This window comes from Leptopilina boulardi, unplaced genomic scaffold, assembly GCF_019393585.1.
Source record: "Leptopilina boulardi isolate dan_hultmark-lab unplaced genomic scaffold, ZJU_Lbou_2.1 LbouV2_204, whole genome shotgun sequence".
In the NCBI taxonomy this organism is placed as follows: Eukaryota; Metazoa; Arthropoda; class Insecta; order Hymenoptera; family Figitidae; genus Leptopilina; species Leptopilina boulardi.
Genome location: NW_026137757.1, coordinates 838178 through 856029, shown reverse-complemented (window position 1 = coordinate 856029; position 17852 = coordinate 838178). Strand labels below are relative to the sequence as shown.

Below are 17852 nucleotides of genomic sequence, written 5' to 3'. Positions count from 1 at the left end.
TCTTCGCAACATTTTTATTTTCTTATATTTAGATTTTTATTTTCTTTTGATTGCAAGAAGTTTACAATTACAGAGATTAATCGACTTACCCTTTGAAGTTTTCTTTCCTTTTAATCCTTACACTTTTAATTTTTCACTTCTCTTTTCACTTAAAATTTTCTTTTCAAAAATAAAAATTTTTTTTTTATTTACGATATATATACACTTTTCACTTCCGTTCACCAATTCCTCTTCTTCTCCGATCACCACATTTCCTCTTTAATTTTCAAAGGCTGCTTTCGGTTGAGTCTCCTTTATTGATTTTTTTTTGTACAGTTCACTAAACTTGGAGATCCCCGCTCTCTGGACTCAGTCGTTATCTGCTTCCTTCTCGTTCTATCTCTTTTAGATTATTGATTTATTCCTACTTTTCTAAGAATGATTTTTCTTCCTTCTTCCAAATGCACAACTTCATATGTTCGTCCTTTAAATTTTCTTCCTTTTACGACAATAGTAATTGTTCGTTTTTTTTCAAGCAAGCTGATTTTCATCCCACTTCTGACACCAAAATTTTCTTGTAACACACCGCGAAACTTCCAAACGGAAAGTAAAGCGAAGTTCAAAATGTACAATGTTTGTCCAAAAATTTTAGCTTATAAAATTTGAATTTTGTTCCTTTCAAATTATCAACCGTAGGTTTCTTTCATCATTTAGATCCTAAAAAGGATCCACTTGCTTGAGTTAGGTAGGTTTATTTTATTAAATAAATAAGACACTGATTTTTAATTAGAAAATCAAAAATTTATTCAATTGAATCGAATTGAGTCTTGTTTAAATACGCTTTATTTAAACTTAGTTTAAATATTCTTAATTTATAATCCCTTTTGACAAATGTTAATTAGATTAAGTTTTAATTTGAACTTTACGAGTTTATTCTTTGCGAAATTCACGTTAATTTGCTCGCCAAAAATCTGCGGTCCTTCCTTATAAAATTATGTTTTTATAGTCAATTTTCCACTCTTAATTTTAGTTCCTTTTCCCTTTCCATAAGAAATTTTCCCAATCATATTCCTATTTTCAAGTTGTTCAATCCCGCCCTCGCTAATTGATTGGTCCCTTTTTTTAAGACCGTTGCAACCGTTCGTAACTGTCATAATTTTTTATGTGGAACACCTGCACAAAATACGCATTTAAAATTGCGTGTTTTGCTAAATTATGATCTAAAATTAGTTTTACTTCAATTTTTTACTTAGATAACCGTCATTTAACGATTTAACTTACGCATCAATTTTAACTTGTTTACTCTCTTTTCCCTTTTATGTATTGATTTCTTTAATTTAGTATTTTATTTTCTTTTCTCAAAATTTTCCAGGTTTACAAATTAAAACTAGCAACTTTGTCGTCCGCAAGCGGCCGACTACGTTGCTAGTGTGCATTAACCATATTTTTTATTCATTTTTTTTTCAAAAAAATTTAATATTAGAAATGTAAAGAAAATTTATTTATATTGGATCTACCACCCAAGTAGCAAGGAATATTGCTCGAATGTCAAGCTGATATCAAGCGGCAATATTTTTGTGACATTCAGGCGATATCATAATGTCCTCTTCACGGGGACATTCCTCGGTGATGTATCTATATGATCTATGTGACGGTCTTTCACACAAAAAATGTAACGCATTACAAAACTTACATTCTACATTTATTAAACCTAAATAATTCTGTGGAACTTTACTTTCATTGAAATCTTTAAAAGACATTATTGCAACTCCTGCAGTTTTTTTATTCAAATTATTGTTTTTACATGCCAAATTCTTTTCTTGACGCACTTTCTTTTCATCTTCCGTTTCCGTAGAAAATTTTTTCTTCTTACATGACAAATTATTTTCTTGACGCACTTTCTTTTCATCTTGAGTTTCCATTGATATTTTGCTTTTCCTACATGCCAAATTTTTATCCTTGCGTATTTTCTTTTCATCTTCAGTTTTTATAGATAATTTCTTTTTTTTTGCATGTCAAATTTTTTTTTGCGCTCTTTCTTTTTTATTTCTGTTTTATTACGATTACGTTTTCTCAATCTCTCATTTTCCTGTCTTATTATTTTCTGCTCATATGTAACTTCGCGCCTTGCCTTCCTTTTTCTTCCCTTCTCTTTAATTGCTCGAATTATCTTTTTATCATTTTCTTTACTCAGAAAATTCTTCATTTTTAAATATTCATGTGGTGAAATTTTGTTCACATTATTATCAGTTGTACGAATTATTTTCTTTTCACTAGTGTCATTTAGAGAATGTTTAATTTTTTAATGTTGTGTTAATAGAACTCTGTTAATATTATTACTGTGCAAAGTATTAAAAACAGAACAAGAGTTTAAAATATAATTTTTATGTTCCTAAGTTCAATTTATGAAAAGACGGTTCTAATTATTCTCTCCCTGGCGGATTCGATTTGCGTAATGTCTACTTAACTAAGCGGACTTTAGGTAGACATTAGGTAGACATGTAAAAAAACGTATAAAAAAGCTATTAATCGACTTATTATGATAAAAAAAAGTTGATAAAAGGGTAAATGAATGTTTATAGAGTAAATTCGTACAAAATTTGTAATTAATAAAGCAATAAACAATTAATAATGAATGGAAATGTGCGCGAGGTACCTGATCAGTTCAGCTGTACAATTATTTTCGTGCTATTTTCATGAAAAGAATATAAATTAACTGCAAAAACAATTGATATTTATAAAAAAGTGTAAAATTGATTTAATTTTATTGTTTGCAATACGAATTATTAAATAATAATTAAGTTTTTATCAAATGTGAATAGTGTTGTGAAAACCTGTGAAAACTAATGAGTTACTACATTACCGATCGCATATGAGAGATGGCGCCACCAGTTTTTACAATACAATGCGAGCATGTTTTCTTCCAAGCTTTTGCTTTGAAAGAAAATAAAAAGTGAATTTTAAAATGCAGAATAAAGTTATACAAATAATTATTGATTTCATAATTGTTTCTCGTCCAAAATTACGGACATGATTGCAGCTTTTTTGTTACACTCATCGAGAACTTTTTATTATCATATGCGATCGGTAATGTAGTAACTCATTAGTTTTCACAGGTTTTCACAACACTATTCACATTTGATAAAAACTTAATTATTATTTAATAATTCGTATTGCAAACAATAAAATTAAATCAATTTTACACTTTTTTATAAATATCAATTGTTTTTGCAGTTAATTTATATTCTTTTGATGAAAATAGCACGAAAATAATTGTACAGCTGAACTGATCAGGTACCTCGCGCACATTTCCATTCATTATTAATTATTTATTGCTTTATTAATTACAAATTTTGTACGAATTTACTCTATAAACATTCATTTACCCTTTTATCAACTTTTTTTTATCATAATAAGTCGATTAATAGCTTTTTTATACGTTTTTTTACATGTCTACCTAATGTCTACCTAAAGTCCGCTTAGTTAAGTAGACATTACGCAAATCGAATCCGCCAGGGCTATTATCGAATTCCTATTGTGAGACGTTCTTACTGCCAGAAGATGATTTAAGCGATTATTTTCAAACATTGACTTAAAATGGTTTCTCATTTTGTTATTATCAGTTTCATAATTTACACGGTTTGGCATTACGTTAAATAATACAGATGTTGCAAATGCTATTGCATATACTCCACACTAAACACTACCAAAAAGTTGTTGATTAACAGCTTCAAAAACTACTGTTGGTTTAAAAGGGAACAATCTAATTAAACATTTTATTTGATGCACATTTAAACACCCCTCATTAAGGCTATCAAAAATATAAAGCCTTACTCTATCGTAATAAACATAAATTCAGTGACCATAATTGTTATTACCGCTAAAAAGTATTTGAATATGTTTATCACCTTCTCTAATTGGGACAATAAAATCAAGCATTTGTACATACAAAGTACTTTGCACATTGAAAAATGAATTGGAATCTTTTCTTAATAATTCTTCAAATTTGTGCATATGCATGTAATTTAATAATAATTTATTTCTATTTTCAATAATTTTTAAATCTTTATCACTTAAAATAACATACTCTTTTATGTTGGCCATAGTATACTTCGTTTAATTTTATTTTTGATTGATGAAAATCTAAATATCTTTAACCCTTTTGCTCACTCTCTCTAATATAACCAATTTATCCTTTTATTAAATATAACCAATTTTGTCTTTAATTCAATACAACCGATTTTACCTTTTATTAAAAATAAGCAATTTTTCCTTTAATTCAATACAATTAATTTTACCTTTTACTAAATATAACCAATTTTTCCTTTAATCCAATATAACCAATTTTTACTTTAATCCAATAAAACTACCAAATATCCAAAAGAATGAGAGAACTCTGTGTAACTATGAATCAGTAACTACTGATCAGCCAATATGTGCAAAAAGGACACTCTTATATGAGTAGTCAGTAGTTCATTACAAATAACATATATATGTACGTATTTATACCTGTATTAAAACCCAGGAACAAATACCACAAAAAAACCAACCATTGGACAATAGAACCTTTGTTAATGGGGATTAACTCTGAGGACCCAGGTAATAATTTCTTTTTTCACATTTATTATATAGAAAAATAAAGATGTACCAACCCTTGGCCAATAGAACCTTTGTTAAGGAAGATTAACTCTGAGTACATAATGAAATGTACAGTAGGTTTACATTGACATCGGCACGTCCGACGTCTCGAAATTTTTTCCGTGTATTATCACAAGGAAATATAAAGATAAAAGTCAAAAACTGAAGAGGTAATGTATATCTTTCTTTCTCACATCAAGGAATATAACATATAATTTTCATTTAATATTGCATTTCTCTATCTAGAGGATTCAAAATAACATAAGAATATCTTCGCCTAAAAATCTTACTCTTCTTTCTTTCTGTTTTAAAAATAAAAAAAATATGTATATACCAGTATTAGACTCTCAGAACAATTACCACAAACAATACCAATCCTTGGACAATAGAGCCTTTGTTAATGAAGATTAATTCTGAGGGGCCAGGTAATAATTTTTAAATTTTTTTATTAAAATTTTCTGGGGCTCTAATACAGGTAGGGGAGAGTGATAAACAGTGGGACAGTTTAAACAGTAGGTCACTTTAATTTTCTGAAAAACTACTTAAAGAAACTCGACCAAAATTTAAATGTAAACCATGTTTATGACAACACACTATCTATACGCATGCGCATTTATACTTACACAGCGACTAAAAATGTGATTTTTTTATGCTAAAACCATTAAAAAATTCAAAATTTATAATTATTACAATTATTGTTCGGCAACATTTGAAAAATAACACTTGATCAGAGAACGACTATTCAAATTTTCCTCCAAATTGTTTTTATGTTATGACCAAATTATGACGTATGATCAGCAGTACTGTAAACGTAAAAAAAATAATAACAATTTTTTATATGAAACTTGACATCGTATTATAAAAATGTAAAATATTATTAAAATATAAGTGTTTTGCAACATTTGTTAACGTTATTTAATGCCAAACATATATATTTATAAAGTATGAAGCAGAATATTATTATTGAAACAAATATTCATTATTTAATAAATAGGTGTCCCACTGTTTAACACAAACCTTGAATACAAGAAAAATGTATCAAGTTCCAAAAACTTGAAATTTTTCTATTTAATCACAATATAATTTAAATAGAATATATAATTATGTGAAAAAGAGTTCAAACTTTATGGTAATACCAAAAAGTGGACAAAAATATATAAAATTGAAAAAAAGTGTTCTTATGCCATTTTGAATTGTCTAGATAGAGAAACGCAATGTTAAACGAAGAAGTACTTATGTTATATTCCTTGGTGTAAGAAAGAAAGGTATGCGTTACCTATTCAGTTTTAGACTTTCTTTAAAGTTTTTTCACGTGATAAAGGGAGAAAGAAATTATTACCTGGGTCCTCAGAGTTATTAATTAATCCTCTTTAAAAGATTGCAGGTCAAGCGAACCCTCATTTGCAAAATAAAGATATATCTTTCTCTCTCCATAACTTGTTCCTTTCTCTGTCACCGAAAACCCAGCAGGGGTCCGGACGGAATGAATGAATGAATGAATGAATGAATACCAAGATTATTATAGTTAATTGTTGCGTTTATTCGAATACATATATATATTTATGTATATTTTAATTATTTATATTAATTTTTCTTAATTTTCAAAGAACTTAAATTTAAGTTCAAATTTACCGCTTTTATTCTTAATTAATTAACTTTTAATCAAGACTCAATTCTCTGCAGCAATAATTATTAGTACTCGTATTCACCTAGAACAATTTTCTAGCAAAAGGGGAAACTGCAGAAAAACCCTTTTTGGAGTACTTTTCTATATTACGTAATTACTAACTTTAATTAATTGTATATTTGTTTTGATTCAAAAATAAAATCTTCATATCAAAACAATCAAATAATTGTTTCTCTAATTTTATTTTTTAATCAATTTGCATTTATTCTTCCATTCTTTTCATTATTCAAATAGTCGATCAATTCTCTATCAACTTCTTGCAATAAATCAAATTTAAATTTATTATTTAAAGCGCAAACTCATTATTTATTACAGCACTGAGTAACAGTGATCGGGGCGACTTAGTCTCAAACCTCGGGCCTGAACGTCAATGATCCGTCACTGTTACAGATTTTTGTCGCTCGGAACACAGGAAAGCTTTACTTTGTTCAGGCCGGGTCAACTCCGTTGAATGAAAATGGCAACATTCAGCGCCTCTACAACCAGCGTAGCAACTAATTTTTACTCAGCTTGTATATCTATACATACAATAGATATAGATATACAAGCTGAGTAAAAATTAGTTGCTACGCTGGTTGTAGAGGCGCTGAATGTTGCCATTTTCATTCAACGGAGTTGACCCGGCCTGACTTTGTTCCATCCGTGATTTTTCACGTTATGCCGTGTTTTTAATTTAAAATAGAAATGTGATAAAAGTTGAATGAAAATTAGAGTTTTATTAATGAAAAATAGCATATAAAAACCGGAAAGGTAAGTATTCTTAATTTTCAATTGTTATTATGAATTATAATTATTAAATTTATATATTTTTACAAATTTCTACGAAACTTATTGAATATAACCTAAAATTTTTTAATGTGAGATTAATTCAACTAATTTAATAGTTTGTTAATAGTAATAATAACAAATAATGTGCTTAATTGTAAAAAAAAGAAGTATTATTTATATAAATATAGAATTTTTTTTATATCAAACGAGTGCATGTCTATCTCCGAATCTTGATTTTATCTACACGAAATTTTACCTACTTTAAAATCTGGAATTTGGATTCAGGCAGAATTTATTGTTAAAACATGTAATATTACGATAATTTTTATTATTTCAATTAAGAATTTTATTAAAAATATGTTTTGAAAATAATTCTTTAATCTTTTTTTAATGACCAGAATCATAATATAATTAAATTTATTTGTTCCGAAACTTTAAATAAGAAGATATTTTTATATGCTACGGTGTATGTTTTCTAACATTTATTGAACCTAATTATTAAAGGTGCTAAATAAAAAGTTTGTAATTTATAATTCAGTAAATATTTTTTATCTTTAATTGTTATTTAGTCAAATGCGAAAATGATCTATATGTAAATTTAATAACGCATAATATGAAAAATCATTAATTTTTTCTAACTTTATTTAAATTAAGTCATTATTCATACAATTCTTATTCTTCAAAACTTGAAAATGAAATAATTATTTTTCTACCTAATCTTAATTGCATAAAAGTTTATTTTATGGAATTACCACTTGCACAAAAAAATAAAATTGTCTACGCTTTATTTTATCTATAAAAAGTCCAGTTGTCACTTTCGATTATTTTAATTTGCGAGTTTCTCATCCCTGTAAATTTATTCCTGTCGGTAATAGTAGAGTGAGTATAGAAATCTCCATGTATTGTGTTTTTATATATTTCACTAGAAATTGTTTTAACAATTTTTTTTAATTTCTAATTTACTCAGGGTGATAATTAGTAAGTGTGATTAAATCACATTGTAAATAAATTAAATGTAAATTGTAGATGTAGACTCGCGATAGTGATAACAGAAGTTTATTTATTCAACAAAATAAATTTTACTAAATTTTTATTTATAATCAACAATTCGTCGAACCCTACAACAATCTGTAAGCAGTCCATTGTTTTCATTTGAAAGTAAATTATACAAAATTTGTAATAAAATTTAATATTTCTGTTTCAGTTGCAAAAGGAAATGGAAACAATTAACCGATAATCCGAAATAAAAATGCGGTCATGTTCAAGAGAGTTGAAGTAATTATTTATTCAAAAACGTGAAATCCCGAATTAAATTCTGGGTGCTTTTTAAAGGTGAGAGTACGTCTAAAAAATCTCGTACATTACAATTTTTTGAAAATATAGGTGATTAAAATAAAATTCAATTTTATTTGTCTTTATATTCCAAAAGCATCCAAGTATCGCTCCAACGGTTGCTGATTAAATGCAATGTATGCGTTTAAAAACTCCAATGGTGTTTTGTGACCGTCATGAATTTCTAACCAACCATTCACAATTATTTGGTCTCTCATGATCGTTATTGCTTTAGGACTTCTGGTTATTTCGTTTCCTCTCTCTAAGGTCTGAAAATCCAAAAATAATCCCGCTTGGTAGTTGAGTAATTTTTTCGTGAATGGCCAAATGCTGGGATGAATTCCAAAGTGTCTTTTTAATGTCATGTGGTATGATTCGATTGTGTTGTTGGTTCGGTTCGCTAAACCGTACACGCTAAAGACTTCTGGAGTCGTGAATCGTAACCATTGGTTTTCGTAGTATTCCAAAAATCCTTTCATTGTTCTTAAGCATTCTGCACTTTACGAGCGTTTAATGGACCTATACGTTTGCTCAATAACTCCGGGTGGAAGTAACGCTAATGTCATAATTTGGCGCATGAGGTGAATGCCTTCTTGGTTATGCTTTAAATAAGTTTTTAAACCGAATTTTTTTACAGCCTTCCGATAGTTTGCCTAAATATAAAAATTATTTTATTTTATTATTCTTTATAGAAACGATAATATTGCTTGCTTATAGAAATAAAGATAATTAAAGTATATCAACTTTCAAAAATTCATTTCATTCAATATATCAACTTTCTTTCTATCAACTGTAATTCAAATCATTGAACCTTCATTCAAATTATAAAATAATAGTGAACAAAGATGCAGCTCTAAACAAATCGTCAACTCATTTACATTGTTAACACTAGACTCCTAACTAAATTAAAATTATAGTACAAAATAATTGGATAAGTGGGAGTATAACTCGCGCCCTGCCTACAGTTACATACCAGAAACAAACTACCAATTTTTGTTGATTTTTTTAAATATTAACTTTTCGAAAAAAAAATTTTAATCATTTTCAATCGAATAAGGATACAATTTATTTTATCAAAAGGAACTCGTAAAAGTGCAATTTCAATTGGATTAGCTCCAATTTATTTTTTCTAACCCTCAAGAGAAAATATACTATATAATAAGAACCAAGTTTTTAGACAGTTTTGTCAAAAGTTCTGAGTTCCAATTTTTCCAATTTTTTTTCACACGGTTTTAAAGTCTAAGTGACATAAAAAAATATATATACAAAAATACATTTTTGTATACAATTTACCTGTGTGTAATGAACGTAGCAAGCATAATGTCTACTATTTGGAAAGCATTCTTGCGAACTGTTTTGCAAAGGCCTTTCAAAGTCGGTCATGATCGTTGTAGCATTAAGTTCTGGAAGGATTCTCTTGATTTCATTCAGTACTGAAGTGTACGCTGTTTGAGTTCTGTTTTCCATCAGAACATATGCCAAGGCGAAACCCTGTAAGTGCAATAATATTCCATTTTTTCTGCACAAAAAATTGAAAAATGATAAAACACAATAATGACATGCTTTTGATTAAAAAAGGTGTACCAGTTGAGGGTTAATAAAATAGATATGCCTCTTGTTTAAGTGTCAGTACAAAAGAGTAAATTTTGAGACATCTATTTATAATTTAAATAAACATAAATATACACGTGAGTGCAGCAAATGCACAGAAAGTTCGGCATATGTGGGATAAAGGCGAGATGGTTTAATACGGAGAAAGGATTCTCCTGGGACTCTAGCGTCTTAAGGTGATTTCTAGATCCGCGATCGCTCGAGCAAAGATAATCCCACGAAACAAGCAAACGAGTGTCTTTATATTTAAAATTAAATTTTTATTACAAAAAATTTATTTTGTAAAAATTATGAAATATTCCATAAAATTAGAGAATAATAATTATACTAAGATATGTTATTTAAGTCTTACAAAAGAAACATTGTTAAATTCACATTAACTTAAATTTATATATTCCGATATTTTAAAAAATAATTAACAAAAAATGAAATTCATAACGAACATATAAAAAATTTTTAAATTTCAAAAGATGTCAAATTAATTTGTTCATCACTTGTTTCACAATGCTAGGGTTATAATGTGGAGTTAGTCAGATATGATAAATGATAAAATTGAACGTAAATAAAAAAAAGATCTGTAGTCGTCTTAAGGTACATAAGATCTTTATATTTTCCTTGTGTGAAATTCTTTAAGATTCAAGCTTTCATTTTAATTTAAGTACAAAATTCTGACAGCTATTGTTATTATTTTATTGTAATTTAAATTTTATTTTCTTTGCAGATTCGTAATTAGTGTGACCAAGTCTATGAAAAATTATCCCGGGGGACAAATCAATATCGGACCGGGTTTTTGTATATTCAATGAGTTGAGTATATGCTAAATACAAAATTGAATCATATGTACTCTTGTATTAACGAAATATAATATAATGTAATATATAATAAAATTGAATTTTCCTTACGTGATTGAATCTAGTTATCATCAATGTGACAAATTGCATTATGTTCATGCGTTTGGGTATAATTTTAAAAGTCCCGTCAATGTTCATAACATTTCCTTCAATAATTTTCCTAGCAAATTGCACATCCATTATGATTACTGAATTGGAACCAACAACATCAGTTACGTGAGAGAATGTGAAAACTCCGCCATTGTACTGTCTCCACTCTTCGTTTTCTCCAGAATTCACAATAAGGGCGTATTCTCTCAATGAGTCTGGCTTCCTAGGCCAAGTTGTTGTTCTCCATTTGTACATTAAATTTTCGCATTTTGCGAATGGAATGCGTATAGCTGCTTCAGGGTGTTTTAGACGGGTAACATTATAAATATCCTTGAAGTAGTTGTCAGTTTTAACCGATTTAACACACAGCTCTTGCTTAAATTTTCTTTCTTTATTTTCGTTAATATTCGATTCGTGAGTGTGCTCTGGTTTGAACGTAAAAACTCCGTTCTTTTCTACTCCGCGAGTTTTGCACATTCCGCTTTTGAGGAGAATACATTCATAATACCTGAAAATTTGTGAAATAAAGAGGTTAAAACAATGTAACAATGCATAAATATAATTATGAACATATGCATAAGTATGTCCTTTGGTTTTCACAGCATTGTTCCACCATGCTGAAAATTATTTACTTTACTGTTTTTCATTTCGACAAATTATGATAAAAATATCAGACAGACCTAATGATACATTTTTCAAAAGAAAATGGAACAAATATTCTTTCTTCTCAGCTTTTTATAATGTCTTGACCTCTTAATAAAATTGAAACATTGAAGTTTTCCCCAAATTTTAATTCTATCTCTCCTTCGACTTTTGTTCAATTTTACAGGCAGAATTTAGAATTTTCTTTATATCTTGAAAAAAAATTTAAGGGATACTTAATTATAAATAAGACAAATGTTTTGAAGTAAAAAATTAAAATTAAAATTTGCAGGGTGTCCAAAAGCTTAAAAATTTTAGGCATTTTCCCTTCCACCATCTCTTAATTACATTTTAATTGTTAATAATTAATTATTTTCGATATAGCCAAGGACAAAAATTGTAAATATAAATATTCCAAATTAAATTACTTTAGATGCAAATTATTTTTTTCTACATCAATCAAAAATCAAAAAAATAGGCGAATAACTTGTGGATCTCCGTGAAATTTGATTATTTCCAATTTATATATTCAAATTATTCGTAAAAGTTTAATTATTTTCCAAACTTAAAAAAAAATTTTTTTAAATTCAATTTTCTACAACAAAATGATACTGGGAAAAAGGTGCGTGTTATAAAGAAGAAAATTAGAAAAAAAATTGTGATCCTTTTTTTGAGATCACAGGACAATTCTTTCAAGTAGATTCAAGAGCAGGGCAAGTTATTCGATCAGGGAGTGAAAATGTCTGTTATTAACAAATATGATTTTTTTAACTTATTTTAAAGAAACTATTATCATTATTTATTTAGAAACTGTGCAATTAAGTTTGCAAAATAGCGGGAATGTAAAAAATATTCTAGAAGAAATCAGTTATTAAAAAATGCACTTCAATTTTGTCTGAAATTTAATTATTGTCAAAAATTTGAATACTTTTCAGCAATTTAGTCTAATTTAAGAAAAATGAAATTTATAATTTTCTTTAATTGAATATTACAAAAATTGAAAGAAAAAATTAATTTTTTTATTTACTCACTTTGTACCATCACTCCTTGTTTTGTTGTGGAAATATCTGTAATTCTCGAAAATGTGATCCTTGAAGATGCGAAATTTCATAGTCCCATTATCCATTTCTCCTGTCGTATTTCATCTACTGGTAGAATTTTAGACAATTAATAAATCATACAATATACGGTACCGCACAAAAAATTAGGTAACAAAAGAAGACAGGAAAATTTAAAATAAAACAAAAAAGCAATGAATCCTGTCCTCCGTGTAAGTAAAGACGAGAACCCTTTTATGCTTTTTCTGAAGCGTTAGGATTTTGTTTATATTTCATAGTTTATTGCCATTCATCGTAGACGCTTCTTTAAGTGAACATGATCCAAAAGTTTTGAACGTTCATATGAACAAAATATTTTTTTGATCTAATTATTTTCAAATATTACTACTGTTATTTTAAATTAAAAGTAAATTAACCATTTATTGTGTTTGACAATTAACTTTTTGATGCGTGAAGAAATGTTTTATAATAAAATATGAATTTAAAATAGAATTTTTTTTCAAATTTGTTCATTTGAACGTTCAGAACTTTAGGGACATACGTGAACATTCATTTAGTTTCTTTAATTTAAAAGTGATCAAGATACCCTTGCGGAAAACATTCAGGTTCCGATGATATTGCGAAACCCCCACAAATTCGAGACACACATGTTTATTACGAAACCGATAATATTTCATTTGTTACCGTTGATCTCACAATTAGAATCCGATGAATTCGAATTTTTCTAACAAGATACAACAAAACGAAAATAACTTTTTGCAATTTTTGAAATTTACAGTTTTTCGTTTTCATTTTTTTGTCCACAAATTCTACGAATGAATCACTTTTTCTCGAGAAAACTAATTTTATTCTTACTACTTTTTTTTCGACTAATCACTCAACCTGGTCAAACCTCAGCCTATTCCTGAACAAAAACCTGAAAACAATTTTTATTTTTAGCAATTATTTAAGTACATTTATTTAATAGTTTAAAAAATCTTAATCTTGAATTCCCATTGAAATTACGGTTTGAAGCGCTACACACAAAACGCTCGATTCGCTCTTTATTTACAGCAAATTTCTTTGAAATAAAAGTTTTATTTATGTCGAATAAAATATTTATTCAAATCTAATAAATAATCTAGTTGGCTCTGAGACATGTATACGTTTATTCAACTTAAATAAAATATATTTGATTAAAATAAAATTTTTCTCTGGGTGTATAGTTATCCGTGGAACCCAATTACTAGCGGGGGTTTTTTCCTTTCCAATGCAAGATTTGAAGCCCATATATAATTTAATATTTAACGAAATTTCTCTTCATCACACAGATTTTTGAAATGCGATACGATGAACCAAATATATTGTAAAGGGACTGCATCGTATAATTTTAGAACCGGCGAGTACAAATTAATTCGGAGTCACACACATAGTAGTGATACTGCTAATGTCAGAGAAGAAAACGAGTCATTTCTGACTGTTTTAAAACAAGTGGCGGCGACCCAACACGACAAGTTGGAGATACTGTACGAACGACAGGCAGTATTGTAAGCTTAAATTAATTCCATATTATTTATTTGCTTTTATATAGGTTAATAAAAAATAATAATAAAATAAAATATAAGAGCTAGGGTCAAACTGACAATTTATCGACTTCTTTGGATTTCTATAATACTATTATTATTATTTAATAATAATAAAAGAAAACGATTTATATTTTATTTTTTTTAGTCACCCAAATGCAGCGCAGCGCCTTCCGTATCGCCAAATTAAAAGTACGATGGAAAAAGCTCGGAGGAATAATGTCCCCCCCGTTCTGGAGGATGTAAATTCATTATCGTCATTTGTGAGATTATTGAACACAGAAGATTTCTCTCACTTGAAAGTCAATCAAAATGTAAATTTAAACTTTACATTCTGCGAGGAGTCGAATTCCGTAATAATAATAGACTCAGCTGAATTTGTACGGACAGTTGTGTTTCGAGAGAGTGGCGTATTTTTTATAAACGAATCCACAAGAGTTGTTCCTCCAAATGTAGGGTGCTCTAAATTACTAACGGTAATGGCTATGTGGAGCGAAATGTTTGTAAGTTTTAATTCTTTTTCTTCTAAACAAATAAACAAACAAAAAACCAGTTATTTATTATATATTATAATGTAATAGGTAATATATTATAATATACATAATTGATAGTTTACATATCTAACAAAAATTAATATCTTACATTTATAGGTTCTTCCTGTTGCTCACGTTTTAATGAGTTCAGTTTCTGTCGAGGCATACAAAGTCGTATTTCGAAATTTAAAAAATCTCATGCCAGGATTTGAAATAACCGAAGTAATAACGCCAATAAATGATGCAATGAGAGAAGGAATTATTTCAACATTTAGAGATGCAAACGTTGAACCCAGCTTGCATCACATTGCGAAGGTAAGAAAATAGATGTACTATATATTATATACACCCTTTACTAAATCATCAGAAATCAATTGTTCGTCTGTCTTTACTTTTTTAGAAACTGTTTTACTTATTTTCGAGAAATGGGGTTCAAAATAAACTAACCGAAGCGACTCGGGACGATCATGAAGAAGAAATAAGATTGCAGGAATTATTAAGAGGAATGATTGCTCTTCCTACATTAACAATTCCAAAGATTTTGGAAATTAAAGCCCACTGGAGAGAAGAAGTGTGGGTAGAACACGGGGAGGTAAAATAAATTATTGAAATTATTATATAATTATTTATTAATCAAGGTCCTTATTTTTATTTATTTATTTACAGGTCGTCACCCAACTTTTAGGAGGAATTGAGAACCTTATCAACCAAATCTCACTGCATCATTTCTCTATGTACAAAAAACCGCACTAAATCTCAAACGTGTTTGAATTATTTGGCACGCGATTGAACGCCCACATAAAAGATAATTTACAAAACGTTTGGGAATTCACAAGTAAATACTTTATAAATTTGGTATTTTTCTGTTGCAAAAATTTGACATTTTCCCTGGCCTTTTCCTGATTTTTAGATAGACTTTTAAGTTTAAACTTAACCCTTAAACGAAAGAAAATTAAATTTTGGAATTACAAATTTTATAAATAAATAATTGTTTATAAGCGTTTTTAGGTATTTGATATTTTTTCAGTACTTTTTATGGAATTCCCTAACTTTACCCTGATTTCCCAGACAAATTTTACTTTCCTGACGTTAACCCGACTTCCCTGACCAGTATCAACCATGTGTAGGAACCCCCAAGTATATTTTGATTGAATGAAATTTCTTTGAGTTACCTGACCTAACACAAGATCTTTCTATCTTTACAGAGGCCATGACTTCAATGCATGAGAGAATTCGAAAAGACAAAGAGAATATAGACCAAAAAAAATTTAATTTACCTCAATCTCCGCGTTACCTAGTGAAAACTCAACTAAAAAACCTAAAAGATAAATGGGCGAAGTTAGACAACGTTGAACTCACGGTAAAAGAGTTCTTAATGAATATTTATTTCCTCTTTGGCGAACAGCTGGTCAACTTTCTGGGATACAGAATGAACCAGGAAGGTGGAGAAGAAAATGAAAACAATGTCAACGACAATGCGAATAACGCAGAGGAAAACGCAGAGGAAAACCCAGCTGTGGCAGAAGTAGAAGAAATGGCCCTCGGTGTCAATCAAGAAATGGTAGCAAATAACGGTAAAAATAAAAATATTATAATCTAAAGTAATTTAATTTTAAATGAAATAAAAATAACACTAAGTTTATTCTATTTATAAATTGAATTGTTTTCTTTAAAGGAGCAAATCAACGAACATGCTGCATTTGTCAATCCCAACCACCGACGATGGCTTTTGCGCCCTGCGGTCATTCAAATATGTGTGAGCAATGTGCCACAGCATTTCAAGAAAGGGGACTTGACTTATGTCCCACTTGTCGTGATAATTACGCGTACTTAGTGAAAATTTATTATTAAAAATGTTTTTCAATTCAAAGCTATTTGTATTTTGTACAGAAACTACTTGTGAGACTTCCCTTTTGTCCCAGTTTCTTACATTAATTTTATTTTTTTTCAAATTACACTCTACAGTCTTCACTGTACACTTTTTTAAGGATTAATTAAACAATTTATTTTGAATCGACAATATAGGTATATATTTAAATTTGTATTTATTCAAACGTTTGGAACCCCGAATTGTGAAGCCATTTATATAATATGGTACTGATAAATTACACTATTATGGAATATTTTCAGAAATACTCTCACCTTTAAAGTAGTCCTCAGAATTTAATTCGGGAACAAGCTTTCTTCGATGAAGGTCCATTGGATTTCCTTCCATTTGGGGACAGTTGCTTTAAATGTTCCACATCGTTGAAAATAATCTGACAGTCTCCTGTATTTCTTTGGCAGATTTTATCTTTCATTTGGCTCTGGAATAAAATAATAATATTAGGTACACACAGTTTACGATGAATTTAAAAAAATTATTTTTTTAAAAAAGTAATTGTTTTTTAAAGAAGAAGAACCCAGCAAATTTAGTTTGTAAAAGATGATTCAATTTCACGTTTTTGAATAAATAATTACTTCAACTCTCTTGAACATGACCGCATTTTTATTTCGGATTATCGGTTAATTTTTTCCATTTCCTTTTGCAACTGAAACAGAAATATTAAATTTTATTACAAAGTTTGTATAATTTACTTTCAAATGAAAACAATGGACTGTTTACAGATTGTTGTAGTTTTCGACTAATTGTTGATTATAAATAAAAATGTAGTAAAATTTATTTTGTTAAATAAATAAACTTCTGCTATCGCTATCGCGAATCTACACCTACAATTTACATTTAATTTATTTACAATGTGATTTAATCACACTTACTAATCATCACCCTGAGTAAATTAGAAATTCAAAAAAAATTGTTACAATTTCTAGTAAAATATATAAAAACACAACACTTGGAGATTTCGAACACAAACTTTTATAGGTTAGGTTTACTTTTAAATTATTATTTCTGATATACTTACTCGGATTTCATACACTTTTATGAATTTTTTTTCACATAATCATATAAAGCCAAACTGCACACAAACTATACACAAATAACACAGACATTATGCTTGCTACGTTCATTACACACAGGTAAATTGTATACAAAAATGTATTTTTGTATATATATTTTTTTATGTCACTTAGACTTTAAAACAGTGTGAAAAAAAATTGGA

General features: G+C 28.5%; 2 protein-coding genes across 7 annotated transcripts in view; one reads left to right on the top strand and one right to left on the bottom strand.

The window, feature by feature from the left end:
• Nucleotides 1-16771, top strand: part of LOC127278534 (uncharacterized) — a 30163-nt gene extending 13392 nt beyond the window's left edge. For 3 of the 6 annotated variants that reach the window (XM_051300287.1, XM_051300285.1, XM_051300286.1), the window contains 9 exons: nt 8277-8404; nt 10737-10820; nt 13967-14182; nt 14367-14721; nt 14869-15066; nt 15152-15343; nt 15418-15586; nt 15957-16325; nt 16427-16771. In XM_051300287.1, coding sequence (XP_051156244.1) covers nt 10762-10820; nt 13967-14182; nt 14367-14721; nt 14869-15066; nt 15152-15343; nt 15418-15504 — 1107 coding nt within the window. In that variant the 5' untranslated portion in view covers nt 8277-8404; nt 10737-10761 and the 3' untranslated portion in view covers nt 15505-15586; nt 15957-16325; nt 16427-16771. The remainder of the gene's footprint in view (nt 1-8276; nt 8405-10736; nt 10821-13966; nt 14183-14366; nt 14722-14868; nt 15067-15151; nt 15344-15417; nt 15587-15956; nt 16326-16426) is intronic. The other 3 variants (XM_051300289.1, XM_051300288.1, XM_051300290.1) reach the window with 3 other exon arrangements.
• Nucleotides 8418-13959, bottom strand: LOC127278535 (uncharacterized). The gene is made up of 4 exons (XM_051300291.1): nt 12630-13959; nt 10918-11464; nt 9698-9895; nt 8418-9057 (listed from the first exon to the last, which is right to left on the bottom strand). The coding sequence occupies exons 1-4, from the start codon at nt 12722-12724 to the stop codon at nt 8905-8907; spliced, it is 993 nt and encodes a 330-aa protein (XP_051156248.1). The 5' UTR covers nt 12725-13959; the 3' UTR covers nt 8418-8904.
• Nucleotides 16772-17852: the final 1081 nt, after the last annotated feature.